Raw genomic sequence first — 17,469 nt, forward strand, 5'->3', positions numbered from 1 at the left:
CAGATAAAATTTAAATTCCTTCATGTAGTCTTCCTTGTTTGCTAAAGGGCAGGATTTCTATCCACCTGGCATCTCTCATATTCTGCTCTGCCATAAAATTTCATCTGCCAGTCTGCAGGCCCAGGAGGGTCCACATATGTCCTTGGGAACTATGTATCACTATAATTTTCAGTGCTCTGAATATAGCAAGTGTACAAAAAAAATGTGAAAATGTTTTGGTGAGGTGAGTATTCAGATTAAAAATCCCCAATACATACAAACACAAGAGCTAGATTCCAAAATGAAAGACACAAACACATACACACAAATATACATGTAATACCACAAATTTATTAAATACACAGAGAAGAACAAACCCAAACTTTGACAATATCCACAGAGTTTTCCACATTCTTTCAAAAGTTAACAGAAATAAGGGATAATTGAGGGGACATAAATTCATAATTCACGAAACAATGTAGCATACTCAGTTTAAGAATTACACTGAGGAGTTAAGACTATAAAATGGCAACATCCCATAGATATTTAAAAATTTGTATTTGTATTTATTTACAATATGGATATAGGTCCTCAAGGACTCATAGAGCTGTAAGTAATGAACTAGATTATGTAGCTGGGCTTTTTGTCTGTTAGATAAGTTCATCCAATGACAATAAAGTCTTACAAAGTGGACAAAACCTCAATAGAAACTGCTTGACCGCACAGAGCCCTTTAAACAAAACATTGCTCACACAAATCCTACATCCAGGGACGCTCATCTTGATCTGCTATTCCTATGCAGAGAATACTTCTGCCAATTGCAATCTGTTTTCATGTGGCATTCTAACTCCCAATTTCTATCCACAGAATTGAGAATGTGGTTTCATGGCATATTGCTGTTAGTTCATAGGCACATCAAACATTCTAGACTTCAGGAAGGTTAGGAAAGGTGATGCTATGTGGGTCAGAAAAAAATAAATCAAATTCCCTGTTTTATCTTCAATTTTTTTTTCCTTCCTTTTGGTCTTTACCTTACTTGGGTCCCCAGGAACTGTTATGTATGTATAGCAGCACCTACACACCTTCAGATTTTTAGCATTTTTAGTTTGGATTCAAAGAACCAAAACAGAAAACACTCAAGGAGTCGTGAGACCTTTACGGTGGTAAAAACTGGAATAGCTGTTTCTTTTAGTTCTGCTCTCCTGTTCTTTCTTTATTTTTAGTAGGAAATTCCCTCCATTTACCAACCCTCACCTTCTAATACTGTAAGCAAGTGAGATCATAAAGGTCGGTTAGTGAGAAATAACCTTATGAATCTGGTAAGTGTGAAGACAAAAGGTCATAGTATAGTCATGGGCCTGGGGGAGACAAAGAACAACCGATATTACAATCAGTGAAAACTCAGGCTTTGTTGTACAATAAGTATCACCGTGTGTTATACAATAACTGGGACCATAATTGCTAATTGTTCAAAGTCCTTTGCACATAAACAATCCTTCAAAATTGAGCATAAATATAAGAATAACAACAAAGCACAAAGGAAAGGGGTTCACAGATGTCCAAATACTGCAGTTCTTGGACAAATCTATCTATTGGTAGTTTTGGTTCTCCAATAAGTTAATGTGAAAACAAAAGCATATCTATCACAAAGTAGCCACTTTAGAGAAAAAAGCAAAAACCTATGACAAATGAATTTCAGCACTTCATTATATGGTGTGTAGGTCTGAAAAAGAGAAATCCAGGCTAACTCACAAAATACTTTATTCATGTAGTATCTCTCTAACAATAAATATGTAAATCTATAACTATAATGTAATTTGTCTCTCAAAATTTGTCTCTTTATTTATATAACCAAATCTTCCCCCAATACTCTCTTGTGCCACCTCCTGCCTCCAGTTGCTTCATAAACCACTCTAAACCCTATCTGGATACTGTGTATGATGAGTGGTCTAAAATTATTTATGCTTTAAAGGTACCTGCAGTATGCTAATCATATGAACATTTATGTCTTTAAACAATATATACTTAGCCAAGATAATTCTTTAAACCATGACAATATCACAAAATGACATTATAATATAACGGACAACAGATTTTTCCCTACTGAACTACATAGTATTTTCTTCATTGATACATTCACCTTTTTTCCAGAGATATACAGAGTTAATTGCAAATTTGTAACAGCTAAGTGTTCATTAACCCATCCAAGCAAATCACCTTGCTTCCAAAATAATATTAACTCTACCTTAGTGTCAAGTGCCTCAGGGTATTAACTGGAAGGAATTCTCATCAGCAAAAGTGGTGGAAGCTGCTCAAGAAGATACATTAAAATTTATCACAAGTGATTTTTAAAAGTGACTGATCCCAAATTCATGTTTATCAGTGTTAGTGCTTTAGAATAAGAATTGACCTCTAAAATAAATACAGTGTCTTCTGAACACAATCAACAAGTGACAGAGCCCAAGCCTACAGTGGAGGTTTCCAGCCCCAGCAGAAGGAATCTATTGTACTCCATGGGTCTCTGTCCGTGCTCAAAATATCTAATATTTTTCATCTATACTGGACGTCTTTGAAGAGTACTATATTGCTTCACATCCTTCTTTCACTGTAACAAAACATATTAAACAAAACTTTTCAGTTCAGTTTAAAAGCAGCTGGAAAACCTATGGCTGCTCTAGGCTGTCATTATCAAAAGACTTATCTGGGAACTTTGGATTCTCAAATATCAGAAACTCCAATAACTTATCAAAAAATACAAGCTCTTGGTTTTGAAAAATATACAAAATCATGGCATAGGTAAATATATCTTGATTGTCAAGGAAGACAAGATATCTGTCTCAATCATGCTGTGCTTGTATTTTAGTGACGTTTGTTTTTGCAGTTTCCATTATTTACACTTTTAGGCAATCTCTGACCCTTGGTGTAAGCACGGTACCAAAAGTGGAGAAAGAGCAGCAGAAAGATGAACCCATAACTCATAATAATGTAGAGAAAGACTGGAAACTGGTACTTGCAATCCTCCATGAAAAAGATCTGGCCTATGTGGATGGTGACAATAACAAACTGCACCTAAAAAAAAAAATCAAAGAATAAAAAAGAAAAAAACATTTAGATATGAAGAGTTAACAGTTCTTTTCCTATTAATGTTTATACACTCCTCACCCAAAGCTGGACCAGGGACGTTCACCTTTAAATCTAGCCTCCCTGGGAGTAGAAATGGATGGCAATAATATCAAAATCCAGATGGGAGTTTGGAACCACTGTGCAGACCAGCTGAACGCTGCACCTCCAGGGGGTCCCACTTAAATGTCCACTGGAGTTGTAATCCTCAGAGAACCAGCAGGGCAGGTTCTTTGGCAGTCTGAGTCCTTTACTCTGACAAAATGTACATAGGACCACTACCTCATGGCCTAATTTTCCATATTGGTTTCAAATTTCCAATATTCTCTCCTGTTGTTAGACCAAGTATTTCAATTTTTGGAAAATAAAAATATTCAAATTAGAGTTCCTCTAATTTTGTAGGAACCAATGCATCCCTCAGTCGTCATATCTGCCATGTGTCTCACATTGTCACACATAAAAATAGTTCCAGATGCCAACTAGGTATAGAATTAGCAAGGACTGAGAGGGTACTCGTGTCCCCCTAGTGATACTCAAAGGCTTTCTAGACTGGATCATTCTATGCATTTCTAACAGGATCCTTTTCTATGCCAATGTCAGACTTTGGGGGATGGATATATATATATATATATATATATATATATATATATATATATTTGTCCCTGATTAAAAGAGAACATTGTTCTAGGGAAATTTAAGAAAATAATATTCTATAGAAATAAATAACAATTACAATTCATCTAGTTACAACCATGGCTAAGATTTTCACAGTTTCTTTTATAACCATTTTATTGTTATCATCATCCACTTTCTTTGAATTATTTTAATGAACTTTTCTGATATTCCTGCCCAGTAGCTACTATTCCTTTCATTTTATAGAAGAAGGAAAACTTAAGATCAAGCAAGCTGTACACTCCTATGCCTGTGTGTGTAGATGACTAACATTTGAAATAATCATCAACCAATGTCTACCCTTCACTTCTACATAAAAATTTTTCTACTTTACTAAAATTTTTTTCAAAAAATTAAAGAGTGTGTTAAGTGAAAACAAAGATAAATACAAAATTGTTTATGTAGTATAATATAAATCATATAAAATGTACACACATGTGCATGAAGGAGAAAGCTGAATAAAAACAAAATATAATTTTCAGTATTATAATCTCTGGGAGGTGGAATTATGCTTGTTTTATTTCTCTTTGGCTAATTAGGTGGTGTAATTTCTCTGCAATGAGCATATATCATTTAAAATAAAAATATTTTTAAAAAAACAACAGTAAATAATTTTCATAACATCATAGAATTTCAAAGTATATGAAACTTATGCCTCTATTTCCTTATGTCTGGTCATTTAGGTTGTTGCTAATTTCAGATAAGATAAACAACTGCATCTAAGGAAAGTACCTTAGAGGAATCTACTAAATTTTACTCAGCAAGTTGTAGGATTTTAACAAAAAAAATCTATCCTTAATAGTCTACGTATAATTAAATTCATAGTTTCCCCTTGGCATTGCTGGCAGAATATGACATCCAATTTATTATAGACTACAAATTTGGAAATATGAAGTTAGCAGAATTCTCCTTTTAATAGAAGACAGTAACACTTAAAGCAAATAATTATCTTGTACCCAAAGTTATAATTTTAAAATTTATAAGCCTTATATATTTTAGGATTAATGCTTAAGTATCATTTGGTGTGAACTGAATACCTCTGCTCTTTGAAACACTGTCTACTTGAGGTCAGTACTCAAAATGTACATCACACATGTATGTTGATTTACTGCTGTATCCTTTAATCATCACAATACATTTCTTATTGGAGGAAAGATATACTTATGAATGTTAGGAGTAGATAGGCATGCAGAAAGGCTTGAATTTCTAACTTCTAATTTAGTATTAAGCCTATTGAGGATCACATAACTTTGAGGTTGGTTATTTGCTTATTTTGTAGTGCTGGGGATCAAACCCAGGCTTTACACATGCTAGGCCAGTACTCTACCACTGATCTATAGCCCAGTCCATATTTTTAAATAAATGTTGAGATAGCATACAGAGGGTATAAGATACTGATGCTGGTTTAATTGTTTAAACCTCTTGGTTACCAAATATGCTTTCTTTTCAATGAACTTCCTGACAAAGTTCAAATAACATCAAAAGGATAGTGTGTGGGGGGGTCTGGGGTTGTGGCTCAGACGTAGAGCACTCGCCGAGCATGTATGAGGCATTGTGGTTTGATCCTCAGCACCACATAAAAAAAATAAAATAAAGATTAAAAAAAAAAATAGTGTCATATAGGGGCCAGAAAGTGTACCTGTGCCATTTCATAAATTTTGTTCTATATTTAGCAAGTACTCTAATTCACAGCAAAAACAAATGACTGCAGTTTATTTCATATCTGGTTTTAAAGAAAGTTAGTTACTCACAAGTTGTAAAGATGTCAAATATTTTTTCCACCACAAATACTTCTGGTAGGCTGGTCCCATTGCACAAAGTCCATAGTAGAAATACATGACTACATGCACAGCTGTATTTATAAAGGCATGGAATGTTCCCAAACCACCTGGGAAAAAAAAGTTATTATAACCTGGGGATGTTGTTCCTTAAAATCAGACACATTTTTGTCTGACCTGAGATTTTAGTATAACTATTTCTTGAATTTTAGAAGGAAGAAAGAAAAGAACATATAAAATATCAATTATGTTAAACAGTTATCAAACTAGAGAGAGCTTGGTACTATATTTAATAAAATACAAATGCAAATCAGGCAATAAATCAGCACATTTATTTATTATATTCTAATTTAAAAAGGTTTTTTGATTTTGGCTTACTTTAACAAACTGAGTTATCTCCTAAATATGATACATTGTTTAATAATAATCAAAATCTTCTTTTAGTGAAGGTTAACACATATAAAGTACACAAAGTACATTAATGTTAAGTGTTCAACTTTAGGTTTTTCATACATACACCCACATGACCAACACAAAGATCAAGGTATAGAATATTCACAATACCACATAGAGTCCTATGTGCCCTTCCCAAGGTAACCTCTGATTTCTATAAATCACTCTTAATTTTGCTTGTCATTAAGCTTTATATAAATGGAGTTACATGGGAGGTACTCTTTCATGTCTGCCTTCTTTCAATCAGCATAATGTTTTAAAGATTCATGCACATGTTGGTGTGTGTACACTAATACTTGTCTTTTTACTGTTGGCAGTATTACACCATATGAATGCATCAATGTTTATTCAGTCTCCTGCTGAAAGATACTTGGGTCATTTCCAATTTCGGCTATTAATAATAAGATTGCGAAGCATATTTTTATACAGACATTGTGTGGAATCAAATCTACTTTTCCCACTCTCATTAATTTACATTAAATATTTTTAGAGTCACAAAAATACTGGCAGTAAAACCATTGGCTTCCATTAGTAGGCTCTGCTAAATTTGCTTTAATCAATTATTGTTTTTTCCAAAATAAACATCTATTAACTGTTCAACCATCCTTGCTTATTAGCTTGATTTGATTATGGCTTCTTATCTTGGTTTTCCTCTTTTAATTTCACTGTCTTTAATTTAGAGGAAGAGCCAAGAACACTTGGGAATGTAAGAAAAGATCTTTTAATTATCTTTAGCTATAATAGTAGTCACTGGAAGAGGTTGTAGGGAGTTTAGCTGATGGTAGGGGAAAAAATCCCAAAAAGTTTCCTGAGGGTCTCTTTCTGAAGAGGCACAATGTAAGAAAAATTGGCCTTCTTTATGTACAGTCTGACTGTGCTTATTAATATTCACCTGGAATTTAAAATTTTCTCCAAAATATTTTTTTGTCTTATATACCAGAATTCTTTGATTCAAGAAATAAAACAAACTTCACATATTTGAACTACTTATGGCAGAGGAAGGACCGAAATCATAAACACTATGAATTACAGAAAGTTTAAAGGAAAAACACAAATTTAACACTTTTAGCATAATCATCTAAGAAACATGTCATAAAATTATTGCATATCAGAAACAAACTATTATTTGATAATTTTTCATACCGGAGGCACTTCTAGATACTTCTGAATAGTACCTCTGCTAGAGTACTCCCTTCAAGTGACCTGTTCTACATAATTACTTTTGAGTAGTTAAATCTTCCCCTAAAGCATATTTATGCTATTTTGCTCTGCTTTGTAAACATTTTATTCCTCAGTAGAGTAAATCATATTTTAGCTAATCCTTCAATTTCTACAAATTTTAGAAAAAAAATAATTAATGAAGCTTATTAACAACTCTCAGCTTTTATTATTTAAATTTGGATTAGTCTTATTTCCCCCAAAGAAACTTGAATAAATAAATAAATTATTGTGGTGTGAAAACACCTTTTCTAGGGTAATTTAAAAATAGAGCAGTTTTCTACTTCTGATAGCTTAGGAGTCCAGTTGATTCACAGAGAATAAGCCAAATACCTCTCAAGTCCATTTATGTGTCATGATAATAGCCCACAGGAAGTCTATGTCAGCCTTCATAAAGAACTATATCAGAGCCTTTTTGCACTCACACTCCTCTCCCATTATATGATAGAGGAGCAGCCATTTTCCTTTTGGATACTTTGATCATTTAAATGTCCTAAGATGAGAATCCTGTGACAGGGATTGAACAAAACACTGGTGTAGCTAAGAAGGTTTAGTAAAGCCTACTGATCAACAGAAGCTATATAATAAAATCCACTCGCTTTTTTTCTCCTGTAATGAATATTTTCTAAGTTATTTCAATAAGTTTCTTCATAGAACAATCACATCTTAATTAGCAATGCTTTTTACTTTGCTATTTGAAGTACTTTCTGAGTTTGCTTGCTTTATGAGAAGGGGTCTAAAAAACAACCACCTCAGAATGAATTAAAATTAGTGCCATCACATTATACTCCTTTGGTTTGGAAAGAAATAAAGGAATCACCTGGGTAATTATCACAATTTTCCATATTGCTCAAAAGGGGTACATATATAATTAATACAAAAAAACTGCCACAGAAATATTTTCATTATATCCCAGAGAAGGGCACATGATGCAAACAGGAAATTAAACACTAGATAGAGATCAGCTGTGCTCAAGTTTTTGACAAACACCGATTAAACCAGACAGTTTCATTCTAGGAATGGAGGCCAGTACCTCTCTGCAACTCTGGAAATATCTCCTGTTGCTGTGCTTGCTACTGAATAGACTATCAGGTAAGCTGTTCAAGTGTTTACTAGAATTTTACACATAAGAATGAGTGGGAATGACAACTCATGAAACATACAAGAGACCAGAAAACATTATCTTCTATATTTTGTAAAAAAATGGGGACTAAGGTTTGAACAAGGGATCCATTATAAAGTGAATGATATCCATACACATGTTAACATTTAAAAATTGGGGTATATTATATATTCAAATTTTCATTATTGAAAGCATTACTTGTTTTTGAAATGGAAATTTCATCTGTGAGCTAAAATATTAAAGTGAGAAAATAACACCATTATTTAAATAAAATTTACGTATTATATATATAAAATTTTATATATCAGATATACAATACAGAAAAATGAGAAAATACAGAGAAGGAAAAAGAGAAGAAAAACCAGTTTTTATTTCAATATCTCCAAATCAATATTCTGGAGCATTGCTTTGCAATGTTTTTTCTATTTCTATTTATTTGTCAGAGTTGTAATATAGTGTAGCTGTCTTTTGGTACCCAAGGAGATTGGTTCCAGGACCCCCTGAGGATACCAAGATGTCTAGATGTTCAAAGTCCCTTAGATAACATGGGATGGTATTTACATATATTCTATGCACATCCTCCCATATCATTTAAATCATCTCTGGAGTACATATAATACCAAAAAAATGTAAATGATATGAAAATGGTTGTTAAGTTGTATTGTTTAGGGAATAATAACAAGATTTAGCATAGATGTAATTTTTTTGCATATTTTAGGTTCATAGTTGGTGAAATACATGGATGAAGAATCCATAGATATGGAAAGTCAACTGTATTCTAGTCTCATGGAAGAAAATGACATAAATTATAAGGATATAGAAATGTCTTTACTAGCATTCTTTAATATAAAATAATCATTTTCTGATAATTAGGAGTTAAGCTGCTTAATGGAGAAGATGAACTAAATATTTCTCAATATCATTTTGTTTCATGGTATTTATACACATAAAAAATAAACACTCTACTACTAGGCAATGTTCAGGTATTTTGCAATTTTTTGTCAACACAAATAAGGTGTTAATGTATATCACTTAAAAAAAACCTAGAGACACAATGTATATGTGAGAGAAAAAAATAACACAGATAAGTAAAATAACAAAGGTTAAATACTATAGCTACATTTGATTTGTGAAATGGACACAGCTAAAGATATCTTGTTAGAAAGTGAATTAAATATTTATATTAACATGCATCATAAGAAAAGGAGTTATATTTACTTTAAAATTTTCTTAACATATAAATGCCAATTTGGGACAAAGAAGAAAATTTTATGTACTGGGAAATCCAATGCCCACAGGCCCTATAGGGAAAATCCTTTACCCACATTTCTCAGCCCTAGTGGCTTTTCTAGGTTGATGCCTAACTGAAATGAGCTATTCATAGAAATATTAAAGCATTGTTTCATATGAACTATAGGCTTATTTGAAGAATTCTTAAATTTAAGAAACTAGACTAAATAAATCTTACCTTGCTAAGATGGGATAAAATTACTGCCTATTTTCTCCATTTCTAGATATTCAAAAACATAAAACCAAAATGAAACCAACAGAAGAGGCTGTTTGTCAAGTTTTTGATTTAAACTATTTTCGACTTTAAAAACACCAGAATGCTTTGGGAAGTTAAGATAACTAAAATTTGACGCATTTTTAAAGAGTTGTTAGGTGCTGAGGTATGCCATTGTTTGAATATGGGTCTTTCTCCAAATGTTCATGTGTTGGAAGCTTGGACCCAACATAATGTGTTCTGAAAGGTGGTGGGATCTTTGAGAGGTTGGGGCCTACTGGGAGATGACTGGGTTATGACCATCCCCAGGAAACTGTTTTTGCTGGTCTTTCACGGGTAGATTATTTCCCTCCAGATCAGGCTTATTACAAAAGAGTGAATAAGGACCTTCCCTAGTCTCTTGCTTCTTCTCTTGTCATATCACCTCTCTCTAGCATGCATTCCTGCCATGATGCTATCTGCCATAATATGACACAGAGGGCCCTCACCAGAGCCAAACAAATGAGACTAAGGAATTCTGGACTTTCAGTCTCCAAAACTGTGAGCTAAAGAAATACCTTTTTGTTATTTATCAACCAGCTCCTAATACTTTGTTACAGCAACACAAAATTGACCAAGACGGCATATATGTAAGTTATTAGGAATTTGAAGGCAGATAAGACATGGGAACTTGAGATAAATATTCTGACTTCCTGGGAACATATAAAAAATAGTTACCTAACTAGAGTCCTAGGCTTTTTACCATTTTACATATTTACTGTTTATTTATTTGAAGACATGTAATAGAACTCTTTGGGAAAAGAATAAAATCCAAACAAAACTAAAAACATTTATACAAGACTGTGCCTCTAAATCATGTGTACCTAAAGATTTGGGGAAAAAGTCTAACTAACAGTCCTATGTTTACATATCAGGTAATAATTTGAAAGTCAGAAGTTAACCAAAGTGACTCTTTGATTTTTTTTGTTTCTTATAAAGTATATTTAAGGATAAATTTTTTTATTTGTAGCATACATAAATGTTATCATTCATATCACATGATCCCAGCTCTCCCTTGGCTACCTGCAGCAAATTTGACTCCAAACCACCAGGTCCATGGCATGATGGTATGATGGAAGACATGAAGGAAAGTCACTTGGCTATTTTTCTTACGCAGAACAAAAAAGATCTGAAATAATTTAAAGATAATCAAGTTCATAAAAATCATGCAATAATTTATTGAATATTACCAAAAAATTGGCAAAGAGCAAACTATTTCACATCATGATTTGCTTTGAAATAACTGCCTTATGGAAAGGTTATAGAATTAGCTGTTTCTCTGAGTGGCAGCTCGAAAGCTAACATATGACTAGCTGGGGATGACATCTCATCATGGGAGAACCAATAAGAAAGTGAAAAGAAATTTTATGCAGATATAAACAAATCAAAGCTATAAAGTGAAGAATTTGGCCAAAAAATGATTGAAAGAAAGACTATTGGTTAAAAAAAATTCCAATGGCTTTTGAAGTTTATGGGAAACTAAAAGTCCTTAATTCTCAGGACTGAAATTATTTTTATTCAACATTGCTCTCTGATACATCCTATCAATCTGGAATAAGGGATGAGGCAAACCAAGAGAGAGGTACAACATATCAAAAGTTAGCAAGTTAATATAAAAGGAAGATAAAGAAGAGTTAATTTTAAAAATGCAAGGGCAAAGAAAGCAAAGTTGTATAAGAAAAATGAGAAGAGCAACAGACGTACCATTCAGATTGTGCAAACTCGGGGGTTTGTAGAATTTTCACAAAATGAAAAGCAGAATTTTGGGGGGGAAATGTTTAAAAAATATTCAGAATACCTGAACTTAAACTAAGATATATTTTAAAATTCAGGACTAAACAGAATAGTGCAAAGAAAAGTATTACTGTAATGGGAATAGTTGAGAAAGGTAGTTCATAGATGAATATAGAAGCAGCAACAGTTTCCTTGCAGAAGCTGGAACTGAAAACATGCAAAGCAGAATCAATGAAGCAAAAATGCATTTGTTTATGCACATGGAAGAATGAAGCCTGGTACAGCAGGAAAAGCCATAAATTAGCACTCTGGGTCCTGGTCCCAGTCAGTAGTAGCATTCCTCTGGTAAGTCACTGAATTTTTAGCTTTAATTTTTTTCTGAGTGAGGACTCTAGAATACCCTAGGTGTGTCTTATAATATCCAAGCATATTTTTAAAATAGCCATGCTTGGTCTCTAATACAGACCAATTGACATCACATCCCTGAAGGTGGAGTCCACATTTTGTTGTTTTTGTTCCTAATGCAATTAATTCTACGGCACTATGAAGACTAAGAACCATTAGACTATGACAAGGAGGTTCTCACTTTAAAGTGTGGTCCTTGGATGAACAGCATTAGCATCATCTGAGATCTTGTTAGAAATGTAAATTCTTGAGCACCATCTAAAACCCATTAAATCAGAAACAAGGGGTCCAGGCATTTGTGGTTTAAAAAACCTTCCAGGTAATTCTAACACATTAAAGTTTAAGAGCCACTAGATTCTAATTTTACTAAAGTCTCTTCCAATTCTACCTAACATAATAAGATTAGTCAACTGAGAAGTCGAAACATGTTGAGATTTCCTATAAGCTCAGGGACAGTACACACTTGTCAACCTCAAAATCAGAAAGGATTCCAAGTAACTAAGATATATTTGCCAGAGAGAGTCAATATTCAGCTTCTGGAAACAAAGGCTCATGGCTTTCTTCTCTCATTATTGACACTAATCTTTGTCACTCTAATCTTTGAAATTTGCTTCTCCCTGGACCCAGTCATCCAGGTACAGAGTTGATCCTCCCCAGGATCTCAAAGGAAGAGCTAGGGCCAAAAGTACACAGTTCAAAAAGACAGTTCGAGAAGTCCTGGTGTTCCCCCAATTCCTCCTACCCCAGTGGTAACCTCACATCCAAGTGTAACCTTAGGAAATTTGAAGCACTTATCCTCTTAAAGGAGTGTGGATGAACATTGCTTTGGTAGAAAAAACTAAAGGGCTCTTTCTTAGCTTCATGAATGTTCTTCATAAAACTACACTACCATCTACATAAAGATGTATAGTTTGGAGAATAAGTGAGAATTAAATGCTTAACTTAATCAAGTGTTAAATACCTTTGGGAGTCTGTGAAATATTGGAAAATAAGCTTATCCTGCTGATTCTAGTAAGCTACTGATAATAAAAGGTAAAAGAGATAAGAGTAGGTCTACCTGAGGAGAAATAGCCCAAGTTATTAGACAACTGAACTAGAGCACTTTATTGCTTTCATTGAAACATCAAATATTTACCAAATGTGGTGACCACATACTCACAGTGTCTAACAGCTCAATAAATTTGGAGAAGTAATAAAGCCAGCAGGTGTGTGCCATCTGCAAAAATACACACAGTTATGATCTCATTTTATTATATTTTTAGCATGGACAAAAGTTTATTAATTTTTTTTTTATAAAATAGACGCAACAAAATTTATCACCTTAACCATTTTGGGCATGCAGTTCAGTGGAGTTATATTCCCACTGTTGTGCAACTATCATGACCATCCATCCATAGAATTCTTTATTTTCTAAGATTGAAACTCTGGACTCATTCAAAAATAACTTCCCATTTCCTCCCTTCCCTCCAGTCCAGCCATCATTCTATCTTCTGTGATGAGGTGACTACTCTAGGTACCTCATATAATCATGCAATATTTACCCTTTTGTGACTGGTTAATTTCGGTTAGCATAATATCCTCAAGACTCAGTCATGTTTTAGCATGAGTAAGAATTTCTTTTCTTTAAAAGGCAGAATAATATACCTCCCTGTCCCCTGTCTACCACATTTTGTTTCTCCACTCATCCCTCCATAGACACTTGGTTGCTTCCACCTTTTGGCTCTAATGAATAATGTTGCTGTAATAGAGAGTATTCAAATATCTCTTTGAGTTCCCCCAATTCCTTTAGGTATATGTACAGAAGTGGAATTTATAGACCTTACGATAATTATTTTTGCATTTTTCTGAGGAACCTGATATAAATTTATTTTTAAATTGGAGAAATTCATAGAAAAAGCACTTATTTTCATTTTACATTAAACAACACATTGATTATTTCGTGTAATTTTTAGTTTTCTTCCCCCCAACATATACAATCTGATAATGGAATCATTTAGTCATTCTGAGTTCACAGTCATTATTGCAAATAGAGTCCAAAAGGTTTTAATTTGGAATTACAAGTTTTCAATTTGGAATTACAAGTTTTTCCAAAGAGAAACTTACCCTTAAAAAAACTTACCCTTAAAGCTGTGGGTGACCGTGAATAGTCAACAATTTCACATCGAAATGAATAACCTGTACCCCAGCCAGACATCACAAACTGCAAGAAAGCACATGCATATCAAAGAAGGAAGTGTTTGCTCAACAGCTACAACAAAGGTAGTTTTGATTGTGATTCCATTAGTTTATCAGCTGAGTAAGCAGTCAGTGCAGCAGAGAAGGCGGTTTCAACAATGACAATCTACAAACACGCTTGACAGAGAAGCTTGACATTGAGAATTTTCAAAACCTTAGATTCATATATTATCTTTATAAACTGTATTCTGACAAAATTTTCCATTTCTTGGGATGGTTATTCTAATATAGTGAAGAAAAATCCCTGGGAGGGTTCTGCTTAAACATCAGCTACTGAGAAGTAATTTATCTTATGCTCATCTATATTTGTAAGTCTATGCATCTTTATAGGGAATACCTGGCTCTGAATCAGTCTTTTCAACTCTCCCCTATTAGTCAATAATTAAATGGGCAAATTAAAGTTCATTGATGTACTGATAAAGTGACTGAAGCAACTGAGTTTTTCCTGTCCCTGGGTGAAGGGTGTGATGTGAAGTCGTGGACGATGGTTCTCTTATTCTTTCCTCATTTCAAATCAAGATGGGCCATGAAGGAAGATCAGTATAGCAGAGGAAAGGGACTTGGTTAGGGACAGGGGAGGGCAAGGGGAAATACTGGCAAATGATATTGGCCAAATTATATTGCATACATATACGAAAATGCAACAACAAATTCCACCATTATGTATAACTATAATGCACCAATAAAATATGGAAAAATAAATTTAAAAAATCAAGATGGACCAGACCCAAGACTCACATACTAGTTGTGATTTGGGTTCATAAGATGAGAGAGGAGAATGCTCTTGTTAACAATAGGAGTACAATCTGGAAGGCCTTAATTCCAACACGCCCACAAAGTGACTTTCCACTGGTGGTGAGAAGAAAAAGCCTATTGTTGCTAAGTCTGAATTGTAAATCAAAGATTATATTGACATTCTTTCAGGCTGATGGTGGGAAGATCTTCTTTTAAAAACAGTATCTGAAAATGAAAAGCCGAGGACTTTAATTTTAAATTAATGCATATGTTAAATGGTTTGCTTAATTTGGGATAGGACAATATGATTCTCTTTAACTTCTTCTCACAAGTGCCAACATCTTCCTTGCACTGTCCTCCTCCTCAGTTTTATGGTTATATCATGTTCTGCCACTGAAACACATTTTTAAATTTCTATTTTTGTCACTGATAAAGCTAAAATTACAACTTCACAATAAATTAAATTCAAAAGCAAACACCTATTAGTCTTTATCAAAATGACATTTTACTGGTGCAAAAAAAAAAAAAAAAAAGGAACAAAAGAGAACAACTTTTAATGATGATATTTAAAAATACAGCTTCCTGGGCTGGGGTTGTGGCTCAGTGGCAGAGTGCTTGCCTCACACCTGTGAGGCACTGGTTTCGATCCTTAGCACCACATAAAAATAAATAAACAAAATAAAGATATTTAAAAAATAATAATAATAAATAAAAATACAGCTTCCCTTTCTGATACAAGCTCCTAGTTTGATTTATAGGACAATATAATACATTGTTAACCTGACAAATTATGAAATACTGAAATTAAGGCTCACGAAAGTACAAGATACACATTTCATGGATCAGAAAAAATGTCTCACAAAAGCAGGTCAACAGATCTTTTCAAAGGAACAAGGGAATGTGACAAACGGCTAATTCTGTTTTACAAAATCCTGCTCTAGTGAATGTTCTCATGTCCTCTTATACTCAGACTCATTTTGACGGATGTAAGTAATACTCTAAGCCCAGAGCTGTTTTCTTAAACTGAGGTGGCTAATTCTCCACCTTATCCTAACACAAACAAGTGCTGTGTTGAATAGAAGAAGCGGTATGACTTGGCCTATAGTGGGGTCTGACCTGGTCTGTCTTTATTAGGGTCTGACAGATGCCAAGTATCTAGCACATTTGAACAATCACTCAAAGGCATCTGAGTTCCTTTAGCCTGATGAGTTTCTCTTTCCTTTTGTTCATATCTGGCCAAATATCCCTAGTGGAGGTGTTTACACCAAATGAAACCATGCTGCACACAATAGCCATGTGTTCAAATGCGCCATCAGCAGATGGCATGTGGTTTGGCTGCTGAAAGTCTGTTTAAACCGAGAGTGGAACGTAATGTTTTCCCTATGTTAGGCTCATTCCAACAACCCATGAAGTTTTTGCTATATATGTCTATGTTTGAGGCTAGCAATAAGAAGAAATAATTTATATTTGGCAGGTAATAAGCCCTGAAACTTGGTTTATTCAAGTATTATTCAAGTAACTCAAGTATTTAGAGTGAATGCAGATAGAAACTCTCAAATTTAGATGTTTTCAAACCTTCTTTTATGTTATAATTGATAAAATGGGAACGCAAACTGCCTGATTATAACTGGTTTCCTTTCCAGTCTGAGAAATACATTTGGGGGACATCACAATCAATGACACAATCAGACAGAGAACCTAAGAATACCAGAGCATTCTGGGATCTGAAAGACAATTTGATTGCATTCTGGTTTTATAAAATGAAAGGACTGAGGCTTAGCAAGATTTAGTAACTTCCTCAAAATCATGTTGAATCAGAGTACAAAGAAACCAAGAGTTTCCACCATGATAGTGACAACTCATTTTAGAACAGGATGAACTCTGATATCAGATAGACCTGCATTCAAATATTAGCAAAACCAGGACTAAATAGTCCTTGGTCTCCTAGCTTCCAAATTTATTCTTATCACTACTGTAACATGCTACTGCTATGTCCTATCTCTGAGAACATGCTAACAGCATGTATTTTCTGTTTCCCATCCCTACTCCTCTTTCCCAGTCCAATGCTCATACTCTAGAAGGGACAGTAGAGTGAGTTAATTTAGAAAAAAAAGTAAAGGAAATAGAAAGTAGCAGAGTGAGTCCAGACTTAGGGAAGGCCCATGAAAAACAAAGCTGGAGCATGAAAAGTGACCTGATCAGGTGGATTTGCAGCAAGAAAAGGGTAGAAAGGATGCTCATGGTGAGACTCTGTTGTAAAGAGAGGCCACTGAAGTCCTGGGGGATTCATATGAATCCCAATTATGACTAAGCACAAGCTCTGCTGGAGAGGAAGTAAAAAAGAGGGCAAGGAAGCACTGGAGTAGGAGAAGAAGCAAAGAATCCCAGAGAAGCAGATCTGTGAGGGTGGCTGAGATACTTTTTAAGAGCAGAAGGAAAAGAGAACATCCATGAATATGCTTTTGGTCCTGGAA

At 34.1% G+C, this 17,469-nt stretch overlaps 1 protein-coding gene across 3 annotated transcripts in view; it reads right to left on the reverse strand.

Moving 5' to 3' along the window:
- Positions 1-310: 310 nt before the first annotated feature.
- Positions 311-17,469, reverse strand: part of Elovl7 (ELOVL fatty acid elongase 7) — a 68,839-nt gene continuing 51,680 nt past the window's right edge. For all 3 annotated transcript variants that reach the window (XM_046456361.2, XM_058583134.1, XM_046456362.2), the window contains 5 exons: positions 14,145-14,225; positions 13,185-13,241; positions 10,910-11,015; positions 5,523-5,659; positions 311-3,048 (listed from right to left, as the gene is read on the reverse strand). In XM_046456361.2, the coding sequence (XP_046312317.1) occupies positions 2,839-3,048; positions 5,523-5,659; positions 10,910-11,015; positions 13,185-13,241; positions 14,145-14,225 (591 nt within the window). In that variant the 3' untranslated portion in view covers positions 311-2,838. The remainder of the gene's footprint in view (positions 3,049-5,522; positions 5,660-10,909; positions 11,016-13,184; positions 13,242-14,144; positions 14,226-17,469) is intronic.

The sequence above is a fragment of the Marmota monax genome, unplaced genomic scaffold (assembly GCF_021218885.2).
Source record: "Marmota monax isolate L192 unplaced genomic scaffold, Marmota_monax_Labrador192_F-V1.1 WCK01_AAM20220418_F8-fsc00037, whole genome shotgun sequence".
In the NCBI taxonomy this organism is placed as follows: domain Eukaryota; kingdom Metazoa; phylum Chordata; class Mammalia; order Rodentia; family Sciuridae; genus Marmota; species Marmota monax.